Below are 20,480 nucleotides of genomic sequence, written 5' to 3'. Positions count from 1 at the left end.
ACTCTTGAACCTTGTTTATCTGCTAACAGGACCTGCTGTTCCAAAGTGACTGCGTGACGCTTCACTGCTCCCTCAACGAGCACAACCACCACCTCATCAACGAATTCACAATCAAACAGATGCGGCAGGGAGCCTTCCTGGTCAACACGGCGCGAGGCGGCCTGATCGACGAATCTGCCCTCGCCCAGGCTCTCATGGAGAAACGCATCCGTGCTGCAGCCCTGGACGTCCACGAGAACGAGCCTTTCACCTTCTCCATGGGCCCACTGAAGGACGTGCCTAATCTCATTTGCACGCCACACAGCGCCTGGTACAGCGAGCAGAGCAGCAACGAGGTGCGGGAGAGCGCGGCCGGGGAGATACGACGCGCTGTGACGGGACGGATACCCAACAGCCTACGCAACTGCGTCAACAAGGATTATCTGGTCCCAAGTAATCAGTGGACGGAAGTTGCCAGCCAACCCCCTGAACTGAATGGCTCTGCTACCTACCGGTACGCGCCGACCGCGCAAGTGGTGGTCCCTCAACCGCAGGGCCTTGAAAACCACGGAGTGTCTGCACTCATGCTCACCTCCAATCTACACGCCGATTCCACGCTGACCCCTACACAAAAAGCAGAGGGAGACCAATGAGAGTGGGGAACCAGTTATTATATAAAAATAGATCACGCCATACTTGCTTAAAAAAAATAAATAAAAGAAAACAAAAATCAAAGAGCCACTTTCCCCCATCTTCCAGAGAAAAACAAACAACAGCCGTGTGTATATTGAAAATCAGTTTTTGAAGGTATCTATTGCTTCCTGTGTACCTACTCCCCCCGTCCGTTGGTGTGCAGTGGCTGTTGATTTGCCAGAGGCGAATGTTGTGCTGTCGCCAATGTACCCACCAACTTGTACTGCATCCTCTTTGTATTCATCCATCCACTGAATTGTCAGTTTTTTTATGGAAGATTAAAAAAAAAAAGGTTGTGCATGTGATGTTTTTGTTACCAACTTTCAAAATGATAAAAAAAAAAATTCTGTGGCAAGAAAAGTTCTTGAATGTAATCGTGTACGTAAAAACACTGATGATGTTTGTCGTGTGCATAAACTGGTTCGCACCCACTGTCAAATTAAATGTCGTGATGTCAGGTGATCGGAATGTTGAAAATGTTGAGCGTTTGTTTCGCTGGACCAAGCCATACCTCAGTGAGAATTTTGCACCGTTTTTCTTGTAGTGTTACGTTTTCTTGTTTTCTTGGTGATGTGTTTGTACCAAAAGAAGAGGAGGCCCTCTCAACGCGAAGAGTTGAACAGTTGGATGACAACTACTTAGCTGCTGGATTTTTGTTTGTTTTGCATATCACTTTTTGTATTTTTAAATTTACACGAAACCGCAAAGCAGTATCAAAAGTATTGCATGCTGTAAATTGTAGTTTTATAAGAAGAAGAAGAAAAAAACTTAATTTGTTTCAGTTATTGCAACATTGAAGGACCGTGTGTTCATGTGTGCGTGTGTGTGCGCTGTTAAAACAGGGGCGCAATACTCGTTCACTGTACCAAACATTTGACATAGTTTTCAGCTACAGATGTTTAACTGAATTCATCTGAGGACATTTTCAGTTTGCCAAGGCATCTGAGGACGTTTTTCAAAGGTGCTTCAATACGTTGAACAACCGAGGACGTCATTTTCAACTGCATTGGATAAGTCAACTGCACTAATTATCAAGCACTCTACAGCACTGCAAACTGCACGGAGCCTTTGGCAACATTGTTCCAACTTGCCTCACTGGATTTAACATCCGAGGACGTTTTGTCGCAGATGCTGAACATGCATTGAACAACTGAGGACGTTGCTTAAAGTTGCAGGCGGTTTACTGCACTGAACATCTGAGAACATTGTTCTCTACTATAAATGCTTCACTGTACTAAGAATCTGATGGCATTCTCTGTTGTAGATGATCATCATATGAGCATACTTTTTTTCAGTCACATATGCCTAGATTTTGGATTGTGTAGTCGGCCATCTGCTTGGCCTACGTGCCAAGGCCTTTAACCTGGTTTCGCAATTTTCTCTGCTGAGCATTGTAGAAACTTTGGTTTGAAAGTAGCATGCTACACATATATCATTTCTCGAAAAAGACGTTGCATTCCAGTTTTGCAAGTTTGTGCATGAAGCAAACACTGCACAGTCAAATTACGCCTCTGTGCTTTGTGTTTTCTGTTGCTGAATTCACATCATCAGAAGAAGGTTTAACTTACTTTGCATATCTATGTCACTACACAAGGTGTTTATAATATACGAGGCCTTGCCTACTATACCTGGGAGGCAGCTTCGCTGTTCGTGAAAGCAAGCTTTGTGGCAGATATATCAGCAACTCTATTCCAAACCGACTCTGGACTGTAGGAAATGCACCCGGCTTTCTGGTCTTTCAGTAGCTTCTACAACATGTGACTTCCTATTAAAAGTCAAAACAGATGCTTTGGATTTTGCAGGGAAGAGACAAGCAATTGGTCTGTCAGTATCATGCGACCACACAAGCCAGTAGAGAACAACTTCTGCAGAACTTGACCAAGAAACAGCCACAACTTGCTTTTTCATAAATTTACTGCATTTTAGAAACAAAAACATACAAGCTCTTGTACATGTAGATGCTCATGTAGATACACATGTAAATTAATTGTAGAGTTCTCGCCAGTTTTGTCGGTTGTACTTACTTGGAAAACTCAAGGAAAGTGTAAAATAATTTGCAAGATAATGAAAGTGGAAAGACATACAAATCTACTGTTGAAAAAAAAAAAATCATGAACAGACACTGCAGGAAAATGTGTTATCGATAACATGTTTTTTTTTTTAATTTTGAGCCTTATTCAACTCTTAATGACAACTCTGTTGAATCTTGGCCGAGAACGAGACATGTGGCTTTCAGTTTGGAGGTGGTTGGTTCGAACCCTGTTTTGTTAGTCTTCATCTGTCATATTTCTCAGCCGAGAATATAAGTGAATTTACATGTACATCATATTCAAAGAATGTCATTGATGCAGAACTAAAAACCTCGCCCCCCCCAAAAAAAGTAGACTCTTTCCAGCCAGTGACTGAAAATCCCTCAGAATTCTGCTAACCAATATTTATTAGCAACTTAGCAGGTACTATCCTTCTGATGATAGCTTTGCTGCTGATGTGTTGTTGAATGAGAAAAGAAAGACGATTTTTGTATATGATAGGGCAAATGTACACCGTTCATAAACCACGTCAGACTTTGGATTTCAAAATTCTACGAATATCAACCCCCTTTTCTGAACATGCATGAGTTATCGCTTGTCCGATGTATTTCTGAAATTGGCCAATTGTAACACCGAATTTCAATGTTGCACTTGTTGAGCCACTTTGCTGGAAAGTTAGTAGAGCAGTCTGTGAACAGCAAGATTCATATTAGTTTTATGTGTGGTCTACGTCTTTTAATAATTTCACATATTTGTTCCTTTCCTTTTGCATTGGCAACTAGTAAAATCACTGGCGGTATCAGTGAATACCATTTTGCAATTTTTGCACTCCATATCTGAGTCAATGCTGTTGCACAGGTGACATGTTATACATGTATATCATTGTCTGTATTGTCTGTAAATTAAGAGGAGAAGATTTCAACTTTTTTTCTATGAAGGGGAAAAGTGAACAAAAATGCTTTGTTTAAAAAAAAATTACAATGAAATATGTGAATTATACGAGAAGTCAATTTAAGAATCACAAATATACTCACTTGTACAAAATTGATCATGTCTTCAATTGTTGAAATGTGTTTACTTTTTTTATTGTTTGTTTACAAAAAGAAAACAAAAAAAGGCTTTTAAATATTTACAGCATCCTGTGTCAGTGTTTTTCAGAGAAAAAAAAACCAAAATATGAAATTATAAGGCCAATAATTATTGTTCAAATGTGCTTCTGAAACTGTTATTAAAACCAGGTCAAATATAATACCATTTGTTCTGCCTCAAAGATTGTTTGTTATCGAATGTGTCTTAGTGGTGGGTTACCAGCGGTAGCCGATTTCACAAACTTTATGCGATCGCGTAAACTTGTGCCATTATTTATTGCCTATGTTGCACATTTCACGTTGCAAATTTTTTTGATGACGTGTTTCAGAAAAGTTTCAGAGTAAGACTGCGACTTACGCATAAACTTAAGGGGTAACTTGCACATTTCCTTTTGCTCAACATTTTTTAATGATGCATTTCAAGAAAGTTTCAGTGTGCAAGTTGTGACTTGCGCAACTTATGTACAGAATTAAGGGGTAACTTACGCAATCATTTCGTAGGTGGTGTAAGTTATGGTACAGGGACTGAAAATGAACTGTTACTGGCTAAATTTAACTAGGTTGATACAAGAGAGTCACAGATTTGTGTTTGCAGTAAGTGTACATGTATTACTATTTTACCCATGAAAGAATTTTCAGAGTTTCTGCATGATTCGGAAGAAAAGTCCGACAAATGTATTTCCAAAGTGGTAGGCGGAGGTGATCCAACGACTGCTTTGTGATCAAATAGAAATCATACACAGACAGACGTCATAAAAGCTGAACTTCATTGTATTACATCGTATATATTCACTAAAAACTCAATACAAGCAGAGGGCGCTACAGTGAGTTGCACACTGTTTCATGAAATCAGCTGCAGCGCTTCCATAAAAAATGCCATGGTTTTTAGTTTGCATTGGGTCTGGAAACAGTTACTCTACAATTTTTTCTTTAGTTATCATGATAATCAAATGAGGATCTTAATATCTTCTTTTCTTGTCCCAACTATATTTATGCAAATAAAGACAGGTTTTCTGCATGACGCCAATACTGCATGCTCCTAAACAGCTTAACTTTTATCATTTAATTTCGCACTTTGCTTTTTCTTTGATACAAGAAGGGAAATTGTGCATCTTATGATAAAAAACAAAAAAAGAAACAAATTTTGGATTCCTTGTCCAAAATTGGTCTTAAGTTGTGCCAATTCCAGGGTCAGGACCTTTTGACGTGCTTGAAATCTCTTCTCTAGTCTCATTGGCTTTGCCTGTTTCCATCGGCACTCTATCTTGCGTTTCGACTGAATGACCTGCAGGCTGCACTTCTGATGAAGAGGTTTTACATTCAGCTTCATGCTTGTCCTCCACCGATGTCCCGTCTGGGCCACCGACCTGATGCGACTGCTCTTGACCGGTGGTGGATGTCACCTCTGGGCCACCGTCCCCCTGTGCACGGTGGCTGGATGAGGCTGACTCTAGAGGGCGCTCTTCCTTGTTTCCGGAGTTGGCACTCGACATGTTTAGTCTCTCCTGTCACAGAAGAATGTTAAAATCGCGTTCAATAACATGAACAAAATTTGACATGAAGTCGATCGTGTTTTGGATGCTTTATGTACTTTGGATGCTATTTGAAGCTCATACAGATAACACACGTTGGTTTGAACGAGTTAAACTTTTGGCATGTTTTTTATTTTCACTGAGGGAGTTTGTAAAGCAGGATAGGAGTGCCTTTTCCAACCTTTTTCTCTCGTCTGTCTTTCTCTATGTGCGAGGCTAATCCGCGGTAGGGGTTGGGTGTTTCGATGACGTCGTAGGTGTGTAGTGGAAGAGTGCTCAGCCATTGCATCATGCTAGTGGGTTGGTAGGGTTAAAGGAAATAAAGCTCACAAAATCTGATTCTTTTAGATTAAAATGATAACCGTCTAACATTGACGTCACTCTATCAGCATACATGTATAAAAGATTCTATAACCTAAAATTAAGAAATTACACTTACATTCAGAATTACAAAATCATAGATGTCAAATGTAACAGGGACAGGGAAAAAAACAGTGGACTCCAAATTTATAGAATGACCTATATGCTAATTGGAACTAAAATCTCAAATCTGGAAGGATACGCTCTCTGCTTCTTCTCTGTGCTGACAATGGTTGGATATATATGTTCCTTCTTGAACGCCTCCAAGTCATCCTGGAAAAAAAATATCAAGAACAGGTTTGTGTTTTATCACCATCTTAAAAATTCCAGACAATCAAGTTGAAAGATGTAATTTCAGGCTTTTTATAAAGCATAAGGATGCTAAAAAGGAATAAAGCTGATTACTGGCAAGAGGACAGTACATGTTGTCCCCAAAATATCCTTTAATTTTTCAAAAACTACTTAACATGAGTATTTCATCTTGATGGAGCATATTAATTATACTCTTGTGTATAATCAGTGAAAATGCCACGGAAATCCGTTCATGCAAACCAGAGATCTAACAGATTGTAAAAGGCTGGGGGTTTCTCACCCATTTCAATACAGTTAGTGATATCAGTGCATCAGATTGTCATGGGCCTTTTCACTCTGATGTAAATTAAGTTAAAGGGAATATACATCATTTGCTTTTGCTGTAATTTTCAGAAATGGATGGAATTGGGGGGTTGGAAATATATAGCAAATATAGTTACACTGACTTTTTTGAGGTTTTGGGTTCGAAAATGCTATAAAAACCAAGAAAAACGATCATTTTCCTGTAGTCTGGTTCCCTGACTCCATATAAGAAGAAACAGAGCAATTTACATACATTGGGAATTGTAAGGTCAGGAAACCAGTCTAGGTGGCTCGTACCCGTTCATAGGTTTGTAATCGATTGCAAACAAGTGCGATGGTCAATTGGGGCCAGTATTTGAAAAAAAAGCCAGTTGTTTCCAACGCTGATCGGCCGATCAGCGTTGGAAATTGATACAAAAATAGTACTTTTCTTGAAAATGACAGTATACCAGGTGCTATGATTTTACAGGATGCTTTACACTGTCATTCACTAACAGTCCAGCAAGGTATTTCAAAATGATTTGGTAGTTTTATTTTTTGATGTTTGCAAATGTTGTATTTTCCCTTTAACTGTGTAAATCCCATCCCATTGGAATGGGTGAAAAACATGGGTTCAAGCCCCGCTCCAGTCAAGTTCTTTGTTGGACTTTATAATTATTATGCATGTACCTAGACTCAGTTTTCTTTTGTAATTTATTTGAATATAATATTCTTGTTTTATAACACTTTGAAAATTGATTACCTTACAATCGTCCCACGTGAGCGCTTCGTGCATTCCGTCGCTACCCCACCTCCGGTTGTAAACATCGTAGTGAACCTTTGTCAATGAAGGCAAGAATATAGAAATCGTGAACTTTTACTCTATGAAAATTTATTGGGAACCTATGGGAATTTGTTGGGAACCTATGGAAATTTGTTGGGAACCTATGGGAATTTGTTGGGAACCAATGGAAATTTGTTGGGAACCTATGGAAATTTGTTGCGAACCTATGGAAATTTGTTGGGAACCTTTAGGTATCCTCCAAAACGAATCGCAGTGCAAGAACCTGACGGCGTGTTCTTTGGGTTTTTATCTTGCAAGGAACATCAAGTCCCAAGTACTTTTGTAAACTTACAGCGGATGGTTCTACCCTCTTAAATCCTGCAAAACCTGGAAGCAAAACTCACCGATTCCAGGACCAGGCCTAGGCCAGGGGCTCTTGGAATGTCTAACTTGTCCTCTCCAAATGCCCTCTCCAGGGTGTCCTTAGGAGCGAAGCCCTTAGCAATGGCAATCACTAGTCCTATACAAAAAGGGAGACACAATTTGATAAAATTTGTGTAAATTTTGCCTAAGGCTTGTCATAATTTTGATCATCCCCGACACCAACAGACACAAACTCATCCAATTTTGCAATTGCTAACGCCGCCTGTCAAATGCTTGACAGAACGTCATCACGAAACTTCTCAAGTTGTTCCTGGCTGCCTGCTGTGCATTATGATACACGCAGCTACTGGTAACCAGTGATGGAACCCAGCCCCAGGCTTCGGTTTCAGGTAGTTGACTAAAGTAGTCTGACAATCCTTAGTTCGAAAGCAGCTAGTCCAACTATGATTAACTGGCTTGAACCTGCTCATAAAAGGTTCAAGATGAAAGAAAACACCTTCACTTACCAATCATCTTCCTGATCTGGTGGAGCACAAAACTTTGACCCCTCACCCTGAGAATGACAAATTCTAAGCCCTCGTATATATAGGGTTCGTCACAGGTGAACTCTCGGATGTAGCGATAGGCGCTTGGGTCCTTGAAGAGCCTGCAAATGGGAAAGAGCGAGAGAAATTGACTGACTGTAGTGAATATACTTGTGATCAATCCTGGTATATAAGTCTTGAAGACAGCATTTGTACGTCCTGTAAAATCTTACTTTTTATAGCGAGAAGACTTGAACTTGACTTACTTTCCAGATGTGAAGTTGTGGAAGTTGTGAGTCCCAATGTACAACATCAAAAGTTCCTTCACCTCTTGCAACTTCTCCTCTAGAACAACAAAATAATTCGGTTAACAGTTATCAAATCATGACTATCTTGATGATTTTTGGTTGAAGAAATTGGCTGGAGAAGCTTTTGAAAATGCAACCTGCAGAAATCCATACCCGCACTCTACCAACCGAGCTATCCAGCCCCATGTTGGTAGTTTCCCACTCTGTTGTTTTCTTTCAAGGGCAACGAGTCAGAGTCCATAAACCTGTACTTGCAATTTGCTAGGGGTCACTCTCAAAGTCATCATGAAGTGCCGTGTATCATTCAGTCCTTACCTGTGACTCTGTAACTCTCTGTGGTGATCTCCTCAATTGGCTCAAAAGCAAAGGTGGGGAGCATGTATATGTAGGTGCGGAAATCACAGTTGTATTTAGAGTTGAAACTGCCAGTGGTTCGCTTGATTCCTGCAGAGCAAATAAGGAGAAAATAAATCGAGGAAAAAAGTAGCACCTTCTGTTGTACTCGCACCCTGCTATTGTGCCTTCCGTATCCCAAAATGAAATTCTGACTTGAAACCCTAAAATGTCTAGGAGACTAGCAGACGTACAGGATAAATAGCTACTTCACCTCCACAAGAACTGAGCTACTGCTTGGGTTATGGCGGTATCCTTTAAAGGGAAAATACAACATTTGCAAACATCAACAAATAAAACTACCAAATCATTTTGAAATACCTTGCTGGACTGTTAGTGAATGACAGTGTAAAGCATCCTGTAAAATCATAGCACCTGGTATACTGTCATTTTCAAGAAAAGTGGTATTTTTGTATCAATTTCCAACGCTGATCGGCCGATCAGCGTTGGAAAAAACTGGCTTTTTTCAAATACTGGCCCCAGTTGACCATCGCACTTGTTTGCAATCGATTACACACCTATGAACGGGTACAAGCCAGCTAGACTGATTCCCTGACCTTACAATTCCCCAATATATGTTAACTGCTCTGTTTCTTCTTAAATGGAGTCAAGGAACCAGACTACAGGAAAATTATTGTTTTTCTTGGTCTTTTGGGCATTTTCGAACCCAAAACCTCAAAAAATCAGTGTAACTGTATTTGCTATAAATTTCCAACCCCCCAATTCCATCCATTTCTGAAAATTACAGCAAAAGCGAATGATGTATATTCCCTTTAAGGGGTGGGGGTGGTAAGGCATGGTGGGGGATGGAGAGTGGGGGTTGGGGGTGGTGGTTGGGGTGGTGGTTGGGGGTCGGGGGATGGTCGGGGTCAGTGGGAAATGGTGTAGGTGGTGGGGGGCCAATTCAACAATCCCTTACCCATGACCCTAATGCACGGCGGTAGATACTCATTGATCCTTCCCACCACGTTGTCAAATATCTTCATCTTGAGAGACACAACTTGCCCTGCTGCCGAGACCCCTTTGTCAGTCCGGGCGCAGCGCTGGAAGGCCATCTTGCCAAAGTTCTGGGCCTGCTCCTCAGTGATGGCTTGGCACTTCAGCAAAGCGTGGGCTAAGTCTTCCTCAATCGTCTTCTCCCCAGGATTTCTGTTAAGATTTATTGGAAAGGAATCCCAACCAATTTTTGTTTTATTATTGGCATTACCCAAACAGAAGGCAAATAGCCACTCATGGTGTGGACAACAATCTAGAAACTAGTCAAGAATGAATACAAAGTCATAGTGACAGAAGATATCTGTTGACGTTTTTTCCTAATTGTGAAGACTGTAAGTTGAACGGAAACGTGTTCTCTTATTTTAGCCTCTAGAGGGCAGTATGAGCTACTTACTTCTGCATGCCCTTGTAGCCAACTCCCGAGTAAGAAAGCAACATGGCAACCTTCCTCTTGACGATTTTGAGGGGACTTGCATTGCTGCTGTCATCCTGTTCAATACACAGAGAACTTGTTTTAAGACAGAAGTGTGTTTGGTCCAATAAAACATCTGTCACGTCATATTGGATTTGGAATAACATTGAATAAAATACAGACAGTGACGGCCAAAATGAGGTCACGTTTGCCCAAAATAAGCATGCCATTGATCAACTTCATTTATCCCCCGATACAGACAAGGATTTAGAATGGGATTGGAGGAATTTGGAAGAAAAGGAAGAAAAACATGTAAATAAAAGACAACAAAATTATTTAAAAGTCAGTGTTTTAAAAAAAATATTGTTTTTAAGGGAAATATTGTCAGTGCATGTCCGAAGTTGTTCGAACTAACCTCGGTTTTGAGCTTTTTGGGTGCAGGCTCCTCAGTAGAAGCAGCAACAGCTACTGCAGTAGCTTCAGAAGAGACTATGGTAGTGGCTGTGACAGTGGTTACTGGAGTAGCCGCAACAGTGGCTATGGGAGTAGTTTCTGTAACGGCTACAGTCGTGGCTAATGTTGTGGCTGCGGTATCGGCTTGCGTGGTGGCTGCAGAAGTGGCTGTGGCTACAGAGGAAACAGAACCGATCTGTTCCATGGATTCCAATGGACGTTTGTTACCGCTCGATGCCTGGCTGTCCTCCGGTGATTGTGTCACCTTGGCAACTGCTGTGGCCTCCTTGGGAATGGCGTCAGCCATTTTGAATTTCGGCAGGACGGTGCGGAGACGGAGCAAGCCTTGTTGTAGCCTAGCAACCAGCATTGACCGGTTCAAGGGAGGGCAGTATTCCAAACTAACAAGGACCCTCAAATCATAAGCTTGACTTGATGAAATTTTTGACTCTGCAAAGGGGGAGACACAAAACAAGAAAGGACTTTATAACACCAAATCGCTCTTGGAGTAGGGTCAGAACATCAGAAACCCCCTCCCTCTTTTCACAAAATTTTCGAGTTGGAATTTTTATTTTGTTATATATTTTTTTAACAATTTCCAGAGAGGTGACACACACGAACACCTTAATTTTAAAACACAAACTTTGTGAATGGTATAAATTTGTTGAGGGAACTTCCTCTCTTTTTCCCTATTAAAAGGAGCACTCCAAAAGAGATACGAGATAATGTACTTCTTGGGAAGGCATCATTCATCAAACACCCTTTGGTGCACCCATGTTTACGTTACATACCTAGTGTGGACATTCCTTTGTTTTCGTGTAGTTAAGAAAATACTCATTTTACTCGCACTGTGAAAACTCTTTCAACCCAATTTTTGTTCTATGATTCCTTTTAGTGTTTCTCTTCATTTGCCACGGATAAACCTAACCCCAAAATGCCTCTAAACCTGTTTTCCAGAGAGGGGGAAACACTGTGTGGACGTGGGCAAGTCCAAAATCCTGACAAATCAATTCTGCCATCTGAGGAAAATGTTTCCAGACACTCAGTGTGGGACTGCGGGGTCCTTTAGCATAATAATGTGTACACAATGTAAAACAAACTTGTCATATAAATTTTGTACAAGAAATGACAGTTACAACTTCATTGTATCCTACGCATACAAATACTTTAATGCCAACACATGCACAACCTAATACAAAATTTTGAGCAGAAAACTAACTAAACTAGTTTAATATTATACATACGTATCTATGCCTTCTTGCAATTTTTATTGGCTTTTTGCCCAATACCCACAATTAAAATTGTTGCAATTTCAATTGATTTGATCGAATGTTTTTTTTTTTCAGATTACATTATAACCGTTTTTCATTTCAAAGTATCTACATGTATATTGAAGTTTCAGCTACTTTCAGATCAATGCATATTTAAGGCATACTAGTAATTATTCGTGACCCGTCATCACAAAATGAGCTCAAGGTCAGACTTATTACGAATTGAGATATTTATATATCTGGATTCTACAGAACAAGAGCTCTCCAATTGTATACATCATTAAGGGGTACTGAGTTCAGTAATGAAAATACAGTTGTAAATCCAATTCTTAAGAAAATGGCATTTAAAAATCCTGCAGTTGTGCTATCAACAGTCAAATTATAGAAGATAGGATGAAATAGGTTTTAAAGATGTTTGACCCAAAAAAAAAAAAAATTGGGGGAAAAGGAAAACAGGAGTTACAAATTAAGGTTCACCAAAAAACAAAAAAAATTTGACCACCCCTTGAAATTTGGGCTTTGCCCTACTCTACTGCAAAATGGCAATTTCTGACTTCAAGCTCATTTCGTCGTGGTGAAAAGTCACATCTGTAGTTTACATGTATAATCTTTACATGATAGCATCACCATGTACATAATGTAATTTCAGTTACAGAACAATCTGTTCATAGCAAACAATTGCGCAAACACAAAAAAGCTGACTATAAAACATTTTATGTCATTTCAAATTGATTATTTCATTTCACATTTAATGCTGAAATTCATTTCACATTTAATGCTTAAAAGAAATGAATAATTGTGACTAGAGTAAATAGTTTTGGGTAAATAATAGCCAAACATCAATATCAAGCTACTCCTAGTAAAAGAAGACCCTTTGCAGTATCAAAAGTGCATCATGTAATCAAGTATAAGGGGATCAGTGCGTGAACGTTAGATACATGTACAGTGTACATGTACGTGTACTGTAGTGAGGATATCTTGAATTTATTCAAGGATCACTGCATACAAGGGTGGTGAGATTCGCACACAAAAATTGAGTATGAGTGGACAGTGCCTCTCTACCCTGGAACAACTTTTTCGGAAGGGAATATTTTTGGAGGAGCATTTTTGTCACTGGGGGTACTTTTGCTTTGTAATCTGGTGAGGGAATACTCAAACATTTTTTTCAGTTTGAAGATTCTGCCACAAATGGTTTGTCACATTTAAAGTCACAAAATATTAATTTTACATGTTTCTTTCTACAGCCAACATGTCCAGTTTTAAACTTTCTTCCAGACGACTAGCCACAGCATGAGCCAGTTTGGAAACACAACCATCGTAGCCAAGCCGTAAGACAAGTTTCCAAAGACGTAGCCGTCAACAACAGCTCGGTATAAGGCATGCTTGGACATCTGTAGAGTGGTGGAGAGCAATTCTCCGCCATCTGAAATGGGTGAGGTGGCTGCGTTAAAGATGGCAAGGAACAAGAAGAGGAGTACTGGTGGGGAGATTAGGAGTAGGAGCACAGCATTCAGGAGACGGAGGGGGGTCCTTGATGACGGCTTGACGACGGCACTGATGGGTACCATGGCAACACTGATGAAGAACGCCAGGGAGAAATTCATCATGGAGATTGCGGACAGGATAACGGCCTGCCAGATGAGGGCGAAGGACTTAAGGAGCTGCCACTCGGCGGCGACTTCACCTGGATCGGAGGGGGAAGACATCTTGCGACGGATGATGTGAGGAAACATGGCCCCACCCACGAAGAGAGCCATCACACCCAGACTGACCAACTCCTCTGGCGTCAGCTTGAAGACATTGCCCAAGCGACTCATGAAGAACTCAGGGCTGATGTAAAGCAGGGCACCGGTCACTGATGCTCCGATGAGAAGTGGCATGATGGTGCTCAATGGTCGAGGAACAAAATCGTCCGTGATCTCTGAATCAGTCTTCGGCGTTTCCTTTCCCGAGTCCTTTGTTGGTAGAGATTTGGATATGCTACCAGATTTGATCCACAGAGCAAGACCATTCAGTAAGGGGACCATCATGAGTAATGCAAAGGGTGGCATGTAGAGCCCAATGGAGACATAACGGTCACAGTTAGGGAGGACATAGAAGAAGAAGGACTGATGAAGCCGCTCTAGGAGGTTGTTGATACTTCTGATGACTCCTTCAAGAACTCGACCTACCACTTGCATACTCTTGCTGCCGGACTTTTGGCCTGCCGCTGCCCTTATGGTTATGGCCTCTATGTGGTAGTGGAGGAACAGTCCATGTATGGCACGGGGTTGTCCTGTGGCCTGATGTGCCATGTTTAGCAGCATTGTCTTGGCGGATTTCTCGTACCCTTGCCTGGTGAGGCGGTGGTAGTTGCTACTGTCTACTTGATTCTGGAAGGAGGCCTGGACTCCTTCCTTACCGCACAGCCGCACAACCAGGTTGAAAAGATCCAGATTGGGTAGGTGGCCATTGATGCCCTCGGTCACTAAGTCCAAGCGTTTGACGCGAGGAACGCCCACCTCGAGATTGACCGCACCCATAATGGCCCCGCTACGCCCTTGCATGATCGATGAGCTGATGTAGTCTGAGGGTATGCCCTGATAGGCCTCCAGCCAGGCCTGCATGCCCATGTCCTCCTGATCAACTACTAAGAAGATCAGATCCTTGGACCAGTAGGTCTTGGTCTGAAAGAACTTAGCCAGGGACAGCATCAGCCCTATGCCAAAGTGCGTATCACCACGTTCTTGTGCCTTCTTGCCGCTGCGGTAAGGCACCATCAAGACAATCGCTTCAGTCCCCGCAATTCTCGGAGCTCTCAAAATGGCATAAACGTTTGTTCCCTGGATGGTTTTAGGCACTCGACGCTTCCCAATAACTTCAGTTTCCAAGAAGGGATGCTTGACGCTGAAATTCTGGGTGTAGGTGTCGAGACCAAGCTGGGTGAATTTGGTTTCCATATACGCAACGGGCAAGCCCTCCCCGCCGTCAATGACCTTCTTGTACTCCTCAGCCAGCTGCTCCACATTGTAGCTGCTGTCGGCATACTCACGGTCCACCAATCCCGGCAGCAGGGCATTCTCGGAGAAGTAGGTGCCTGCATTCAGCGTAGGGTAAGCCAGGGCCAGCATGTAAGCCACTCCTGCCACGTAGCACAGGAGGCTACCGACTTTGTGGAAACGGCCAATGAAGGTGGCAAGCACTGCCTGCGTGTACGGATCAGTCATAAGCCCCATTGTCGCAAATAGACTAGCCTCTCAGTCCTTTCGCACTGATCAGTATTTCTTAAGCTCTTCTGGAGATCTGGTGATCTGCAGGGGCAACAAACCAAGCAAGAAGTCATTCATCATCATTCAATCACTTGTGACCTTGACAGATAAACATCCACGATGATGATAGAGGTTACAGTTCAGAGGTCACCAATTCCCCACTTCACTCCTCTTTGAAATGACTTTTTTTTTAAACCTGCCATGAAGAAAATCTGTTTAAAAACATGCATGCAGGAATAAATTTAACCCAAATTTACTCCTTAGTTCTTAATGCACATAACAATAACATTCTGGTACTGATAAGCTTCAATTGAGAAAACTTAAGTAAGTGCTAAATCATGAGCAAACTTAAGGTTTGTCATGTTTGTATTTTACATTAGTTCACAGTTTTTATAACTAAACACTAAGGCCAAGGGCCTAAATTAGCATAATATCAACAGCGCCTCCGTAGTCAAGTTGGGGTCCTCTGGGGCGCGGTCACAGCGCCCTCTTGTGAGCCAGAGATATAAGGAACCTTTAAATATGGAAAATGGGCACTTACAACGCTCTTTCAAAAAGGCGTCTCATACCTGTAAAACCATTCAAAGAACCCTTACAAAACACAGTGTCAAAATAAACCCATATCGTTCGTAGCCCTTTTAGAAACAGCGCCCTCAATGAGGTGTTGGTCCAGAACGCGAAATCGACAATCTGCATCTGTATCTGTAGGTGTACGTTGCAAGAAACCAATTCTGGCATAAGAGCAACGGGAGAGAGAGAGGGTGTTCACTGTACAGTAACTTATTGAGAGAGAGGTCCGCGGCTGATGAGGGATTTGAAGGTGTCAACAGAGTCGGCTTGGACTACGCATTCCTCTAGATGGTTCCAGTCAATTATAGTTCTGTTGAAGAAGGAGTACCTGAATTGATCTGTGTTGCTCCGAGGAACTCTGTAGCACCTTGAGTTGACAGCTATGGAGCTTTCAATGGAGTGTGTTGTTGCAGAGTTGAAAAGTGTTCTTGGTCGAATTTGTCTCCCAGGTTTTTTAGATGTTAGGTAGAGCTGAGATGGTATGGCTGGCACTAGCCCCTTAACCACTTTGTACATGAATGTGAGTCGTAATTGTTTCCTTCTGTCTTGCAGAGATGGTAGTTGTTGATTTTGTAGCATTTTTGTGAGGCAACCGGGCTTCTGTGATCTGTAGTCTCCGGTGATGAAGCGTACAGCTCGATGTTGGATGCGTTCCAGTCGGTCAATATTGGCTTTTATGTAAGGGTCCCACACTGTAGCTCCGTATTCCAAGATTGGTCGTACCAGAGCTAGGTAGGCAGTTCTTCTGCAGTTGACTGGGCAACCCCTAAGGTTTCTGCGAAGAAAACCTAAAGTGGAGCCAGCCTTCTTGGATATACTGGATATGTGTGTATTCCATTTGAGGTCCTCAGAGATGTGTATACCAAGATACCGGTTGCTAGGTACTTGATGAAGAACAGTGTTGTCTAATGTGTAGAAACGTGTTGATTTATTCCTAATGCTGAGAATGTTACATTTTTTGGCATTGAAGCGCATTCCCCATTTTCCCGCCCAAGTTTCCAGGTTTTCGATGTCTTGTTGGAGGATGACATGATCACTGGGGTCATCTATTTGTCGGTACAGCAGGCAGTCATCTGCGAAGAGACGGACTTTGGATGTCACACAGGCTGGAAGGTCATTGATGTGGCAAAGGAACAGCAAGGGACCCAACACTGTCCCTTGGGGGACCCCAGAGTCGACCGGCACTTCCCGAGAAGCTACTCCTTCCAATACCACTCTCATTGTGCGTTGGGTGAGAAAGCAGGTTAACCACTGATGTAGAGGGCCCCTGATGCCGTAGTTGTGGAGCTTGTGGAGGAGTTTGTTGTGTGGGATGGTGTCAAATGCTTTACTGAAGTCGAGTATGGCAATATCAACTTGCTTTTTCTCGTCAAAAGATTTTTGTAGGTCATGTAGTGTAACTGTAAGTTGTGTTTCACAGGAATAGCCACGACGGAAACCATGGTTTAACTGTGTGAGGATTTGGTGATATTCAAGGTGTGAAATGATGTGTTTGTAAATGATATGTTCCAGTTGCTTACAGAGTACTGAGGTTAGGGAGATTGGACGGTAGTTCTCGGCTAGGTGTTTGTCTCCTTTCTTGAAAACACAGGATACATTGGCCTTAAGCCAATCTCCAGGTAGGATGCCGGAGTCAAGAGAAGTTTGGTATATTGCTGCAAGACCAGGTGCGATGTTGTCAGCACAATTTTTCAGCACAGCGTTTGGTAGGTTGTCTGGTCCAGGTGCTTTTGCAATGTTAATCTTCTTCAGCAGTTTGGCTACACCGACTGAGTGGACGACGATACGTGGAATTGGTTGATCTACTTTTGTGTTTACTTCTGGGAGATCACGATTTTTGTCCTGTGTAAACACTGACTTGAACTGTTCGATGAGTATTTTTGCCTTAGATGAGCTATTACTGTACAAGGTCCCCTTGTGCTTTAGTGGGGCAACACCGACATTATCTTGGCGTCTGTTTTTGATGTATCTCCAGAATGGCTTACTGTTGTTGTTTGCGAGGCTTTCCTGAATGACTTTATTGATGTAGTTCCAGTGGGCTCTTCGGATTTTCCTCCTACATTGTTTTTGGAGGCTACGGTATGCTTCCCATTTGTTGTTTTTCTTTGCACGCTTGTACAGTCTTCTTTTCCTTTTGATCATTTTCACGATGGATTTGTCTAGCCAGGGTAACCAGTTGTTACCTTTCCTGATCTTGTGGGGGATGTGTTTGTCAATTTCGCTTAGTACCGTTGAACTGAATTTTTCCCACATCTGGTGTACGTTGGAGCCGCTTTGTCGCATACTTATGATGTCCTGTGAGAGTGCATCCAAGTTTCCAGCTAAGCTCTCCCAATTGGCTTGTGAGAATTGGTAATATTTCTTTGGTGCTTGTTTAGTAATAGTCGGTTTAGTTGCTATGTCGGTGATCACAATGTCGTGGTCGGATATCCCTGGTGCAGAAACCGAGGACTTTACAAGGCTTGGGTTTGATGTAAGTACCAGGTCCAGTAAGTTGTCCTCACGCGTGGGTGACATGTGGACTTGAGTGAGGTGAGAAGTTATGTCAAGCAGCATTTGTTGTGTTGTATTGTCTTTGCTCCTTGAGTCAACAATACAGTGCTCCCAATCTATGTCGGGGCAATTGAAGTCACCTGCAAGGATAATTTGCTTATCTTGGAAACCACAGCTTGTCAAAAGTTTGAATGACTTATCCAGTTCATTCAATGTGGTAGTATTTCGGTGGGGCATGTAAAAGGATCCAATGATCAGTTCTTTATTATTTTCCAGTTTTACTTTGACCCATTCGAGTTCACAATTTGTCACAAGTTGCGGGAGCTCAACTGTGACCAAGTTTCGATGAGCAAGTACGAAGACTCCTCCACCTAGGCTACAGCGATCGTTCCTGTAGGCAATGTAATTTTCTGGGAAGATTTCACTTGATTTCACATAACCCTCAGAAGGGTTTCGGCCTGGTTTTATTCCTGTCAGCCAAGATTCGGTTCCACATACAATGTCCGGTTTGATATATTCAATGGCGATGGCAAGTTCTGACCTTTTGGCCAGCACACTCCGGCAGTTTACTGTCATTATTCTTAGATTTTGTGTGCCTGGCCGATATGAGACTGAGCTGTGGGCCCTGGGCATTTGTGTTGCCATGGTTGGGCTACATACTTGTGACAATGTGTAACTTTCCTTAGTTCTTTCATCATCAGTCTGGGTACTTGCTATTGGACTACTTGTCTGCAGTGGTTTAAAGGAATTTTCTGATGATGGTATATTGCCAAGTTCGATGTTCGAGTCGATGTTCAAGTCATCGCTGGGGTAGTGTAGTTCATAACTATGGTATGTAAAGCTATCACAGTTTGTGCTATTACATTTGTGGCATTTCCATTGAATGTTGGAATGATTTAATAATTCAAAGTCAGCTGAGCACAAATCAATGCAGGACTGGTGATACCAGATACTACAGTCGTCACAGGCAACACCTTTGCAGTTCCATGTGACAGGGTACTCACATAATCCACAAGGGTATATGCTGGAATAGGAAAAAATTCCATACTCGGACGTCACTTTTTTCAATTAATTTTCTAGCGCCAAAAGTTACATCTTTTATGGTTATTCCTCCACTTTCCCTCCTCTACTCTCACCCTCTCCTTTCCTTAATTTCTATTTATTAATCAGTCAGTTACTTCATCGGGATTCGAACCTCTGACGCTTGCTTGACACACGAGACTCTTAACCGCTAGGCCGCGCACGATCGCTGTTGCAATAATCAATCTTTGGACATATTTGAAGTATCCATTGAAATAAACTAAATATTCATGAGAAAATAAATATTCATAATGACGTATTGCACTATCATTGGCAGGCTCATGCGACGTCATGGTTGTTGATGTCACGTGTATAACGTACCGCTGTCTTTCAGCCACTACAATCAGTTTTGACCGGCTGCTTCAAGTTAGTTCTGCACGACGTATGCATCCAAAATGTGCTCTAAAAACACATTTTGAGTAATTTTTTTTCACCTTAACACAGCTTCCTTGATTTCTCTTGGTTCAAATGACAAGGTAAGGTGACAATTAATATGTTTGGCAGCAGATAAATTGGCATCCGAGTATGGAACTTTTCCCGGAACATTTTACACGAGGTCCCGGGTTTGGATGGATGTCACCTGCCATCAATAATGTCATGTTGCTTGCAGGGTTGGAGATAGCTGGATTGTGCTCTGGGATGACTTGTTGATATAGAAGTAGCAAGGAGACAACTGATAAAAACAGATGCAGGGCCATCATGTGTTTGTGCATGACATACATGCATCAGCTCCATGCATATGCGCATAAACCAATCATCCAAGATGGCTGACCAATATGGCAGTCACAGGCCGACCGTCAGGGTGGTATTTTGGTGCTGGAAAACCAGCCACTGATTAAGCAGACTTCAGCATTTTGAAGATAAAAGGATGGTGTAAGCATTCCCTGTGATGGATGTTGATATTTAAGTTCGTTTTTGTGTCTATCTCGGGTAAAAAGCAGTGATTATCCCTCAAGTTTGCCGCCGATGTTAAGTGCATGACCTCCCTCTCTGAATTTCTGAAGCGCCCTCTCTGACTCCAATAGACGATAGCAAGCGATTGGCGAGCGTGATTAAACCAAGTAATGACATTTATTGAGGATCCTTATGAAGCAAAAGGGTAGTTTCAAGGATTGTCATTATGCTCATTAATATCACTTGAAAATAAAACTGAAATTAAAGTCATAAAAATGCTACTAAAAAACTTACAACGCACGTTTTCCGTACCAGCACTGCAGTGGTGTTAAATTTAGTCAGGTAACAAGTATGAGCCATATTCGAAAACGTTAATAGTGTTCAGGCTACCAGA

At 41.9% G+C, this 20,480-nt stretch overlaps 3 protein-coding genes across 8 annotated transcripts in view; 1 reads left to right on the top strand and 2 right to left on the bottom strand.

The window, feature by feature from the left end:
• LOC119720650 (C-terminal-binding protein 1-like) overlaps positions 1-3,951 on the top strand; it is a 51,989-nt gene extending 48,038 nt beyond the window's left edge. For all 5 annotated transcript variants that reach the window (XM_038190431.1, XM_038190430.1, XM_038190432.1 and 2 more), the window contains one exon: positions 30-3,951. In XM_038190431.1, coding sequence (XP_038046359.1) covers positions 30-632 — 603 coding nt within the window. In that variant the 3' untranslated portion in view covers positions 633-3,951. The remainder of the gene's footprint in view (positions 1-29) is intronic.
• LOC119720648 (tRNA pseudouridine synthase A-like) lies at positions 3,751-15,730 on the bottom strand. Its single transcript, XM_038190427.1, has 12 exons — positions 15,619-15,730; positions 10,493-10,980; positions 10,060-10,154; positions 9,589-9,818; positions 8,592-8,720; positions 8,235-8,313; positions 7,951-8,090; positions 7,465-7,580; positions 7,040-7,114; positions 5,885-5,955; positions 5,504-5,615; positions 3,751-5,295 (listed from the first exon to the last, which is right to left on the bottom strand). Exons 2-12 carry the CDS (start codon positions 10,898-10,900, stop codon positions 4,960-4,962), a joined length of 1,791 nt encoding a protein of 596 aa, XP_038046355.1. The 5' UTR covers positions 10,901-10,980; positions 15,619-15,730; the 3' UTR covers positions 3,751-4,959.
• Positions 13,022-20,457, bottom strand: LOC119720647 (glycosylphosphatidylinositol anchor attachment 1 protein-like). Of its 2 annotated transcripts, none has more exons than XM_038190424.1 (2): positions 20,381-20,457; positions 13,022-15,091 (listed from the first exon to the last, which is right to left on the bottom strand). In XM_038190424.1, exon 2 carries the CDS (start codon positions 15,014-15,016, stop codon positions 13,061-13,063), a length of 1,956 nt encoding a protein of 651 aa, XP_038046352.1. In that variant the 5' UTR covers positions 15,017-15,091; positions 20,381-20,457; the 3' UTR covers positions 13,022-13,060. The 2 variants fall into 2 exon arrangements, with proteins under 2 accessions (XP_038046352.1, XP_038046353.1); XM_038190425.1 differs by having other exon boundaries at positions 20,388-20,437.
• Positions 20,458-20,480: the final 23 nt, after the last annotated feature.

The sequence above is a fragment of the Patiria miniata genome, unplaced genomic scaffold (genome assembly GCF_015706575.1).
Source record: "Patiria miniata isolate m_02_andy unplaced genomic scaffold, ASM1570657v1 HiC_scaffold_9, whole genome shotgun sequence".
Lineage (NCBI taxonomy): Eukaryota > Metazoa > Echinodermata > Asteroidea > Valvatida > Asterinidae > Patiria > Patiria miniata.
This window is presented reverse-complemented; position numbering and strand designations above follow the sequence as displayed.

Coding starts and splice junctions, on each gene's coding strand:
- LOC119720648 (XM_038190427.1), bottom strand. CDS start 10,900: ATGCTGGTTGCTAGGCTACAACAAGGCTTGCTCCGTCTCCGCACCGTC. Junction 9,819..10,059: donor GGCTACAAGGGCATGCAGAA/GTAAGTAGCTCA, acceptor AAATCTTAACAG/AAATCCTGGGGAGAAGACGA. Junction 5,956..7,039: donor TCACGTGGGACGATTGTAAG/GTAATCAATTTT, acceptor TTTTTTTTCCAG/GATGACTTGGAGGCGTTCAA.
- LOC119720647 (XM_038190424.1), bottom strand. CDS start 15,016: ATGGGGCTTATGACTGATCCGTACACGCAGGCAGTGCTTGCCACCTTC.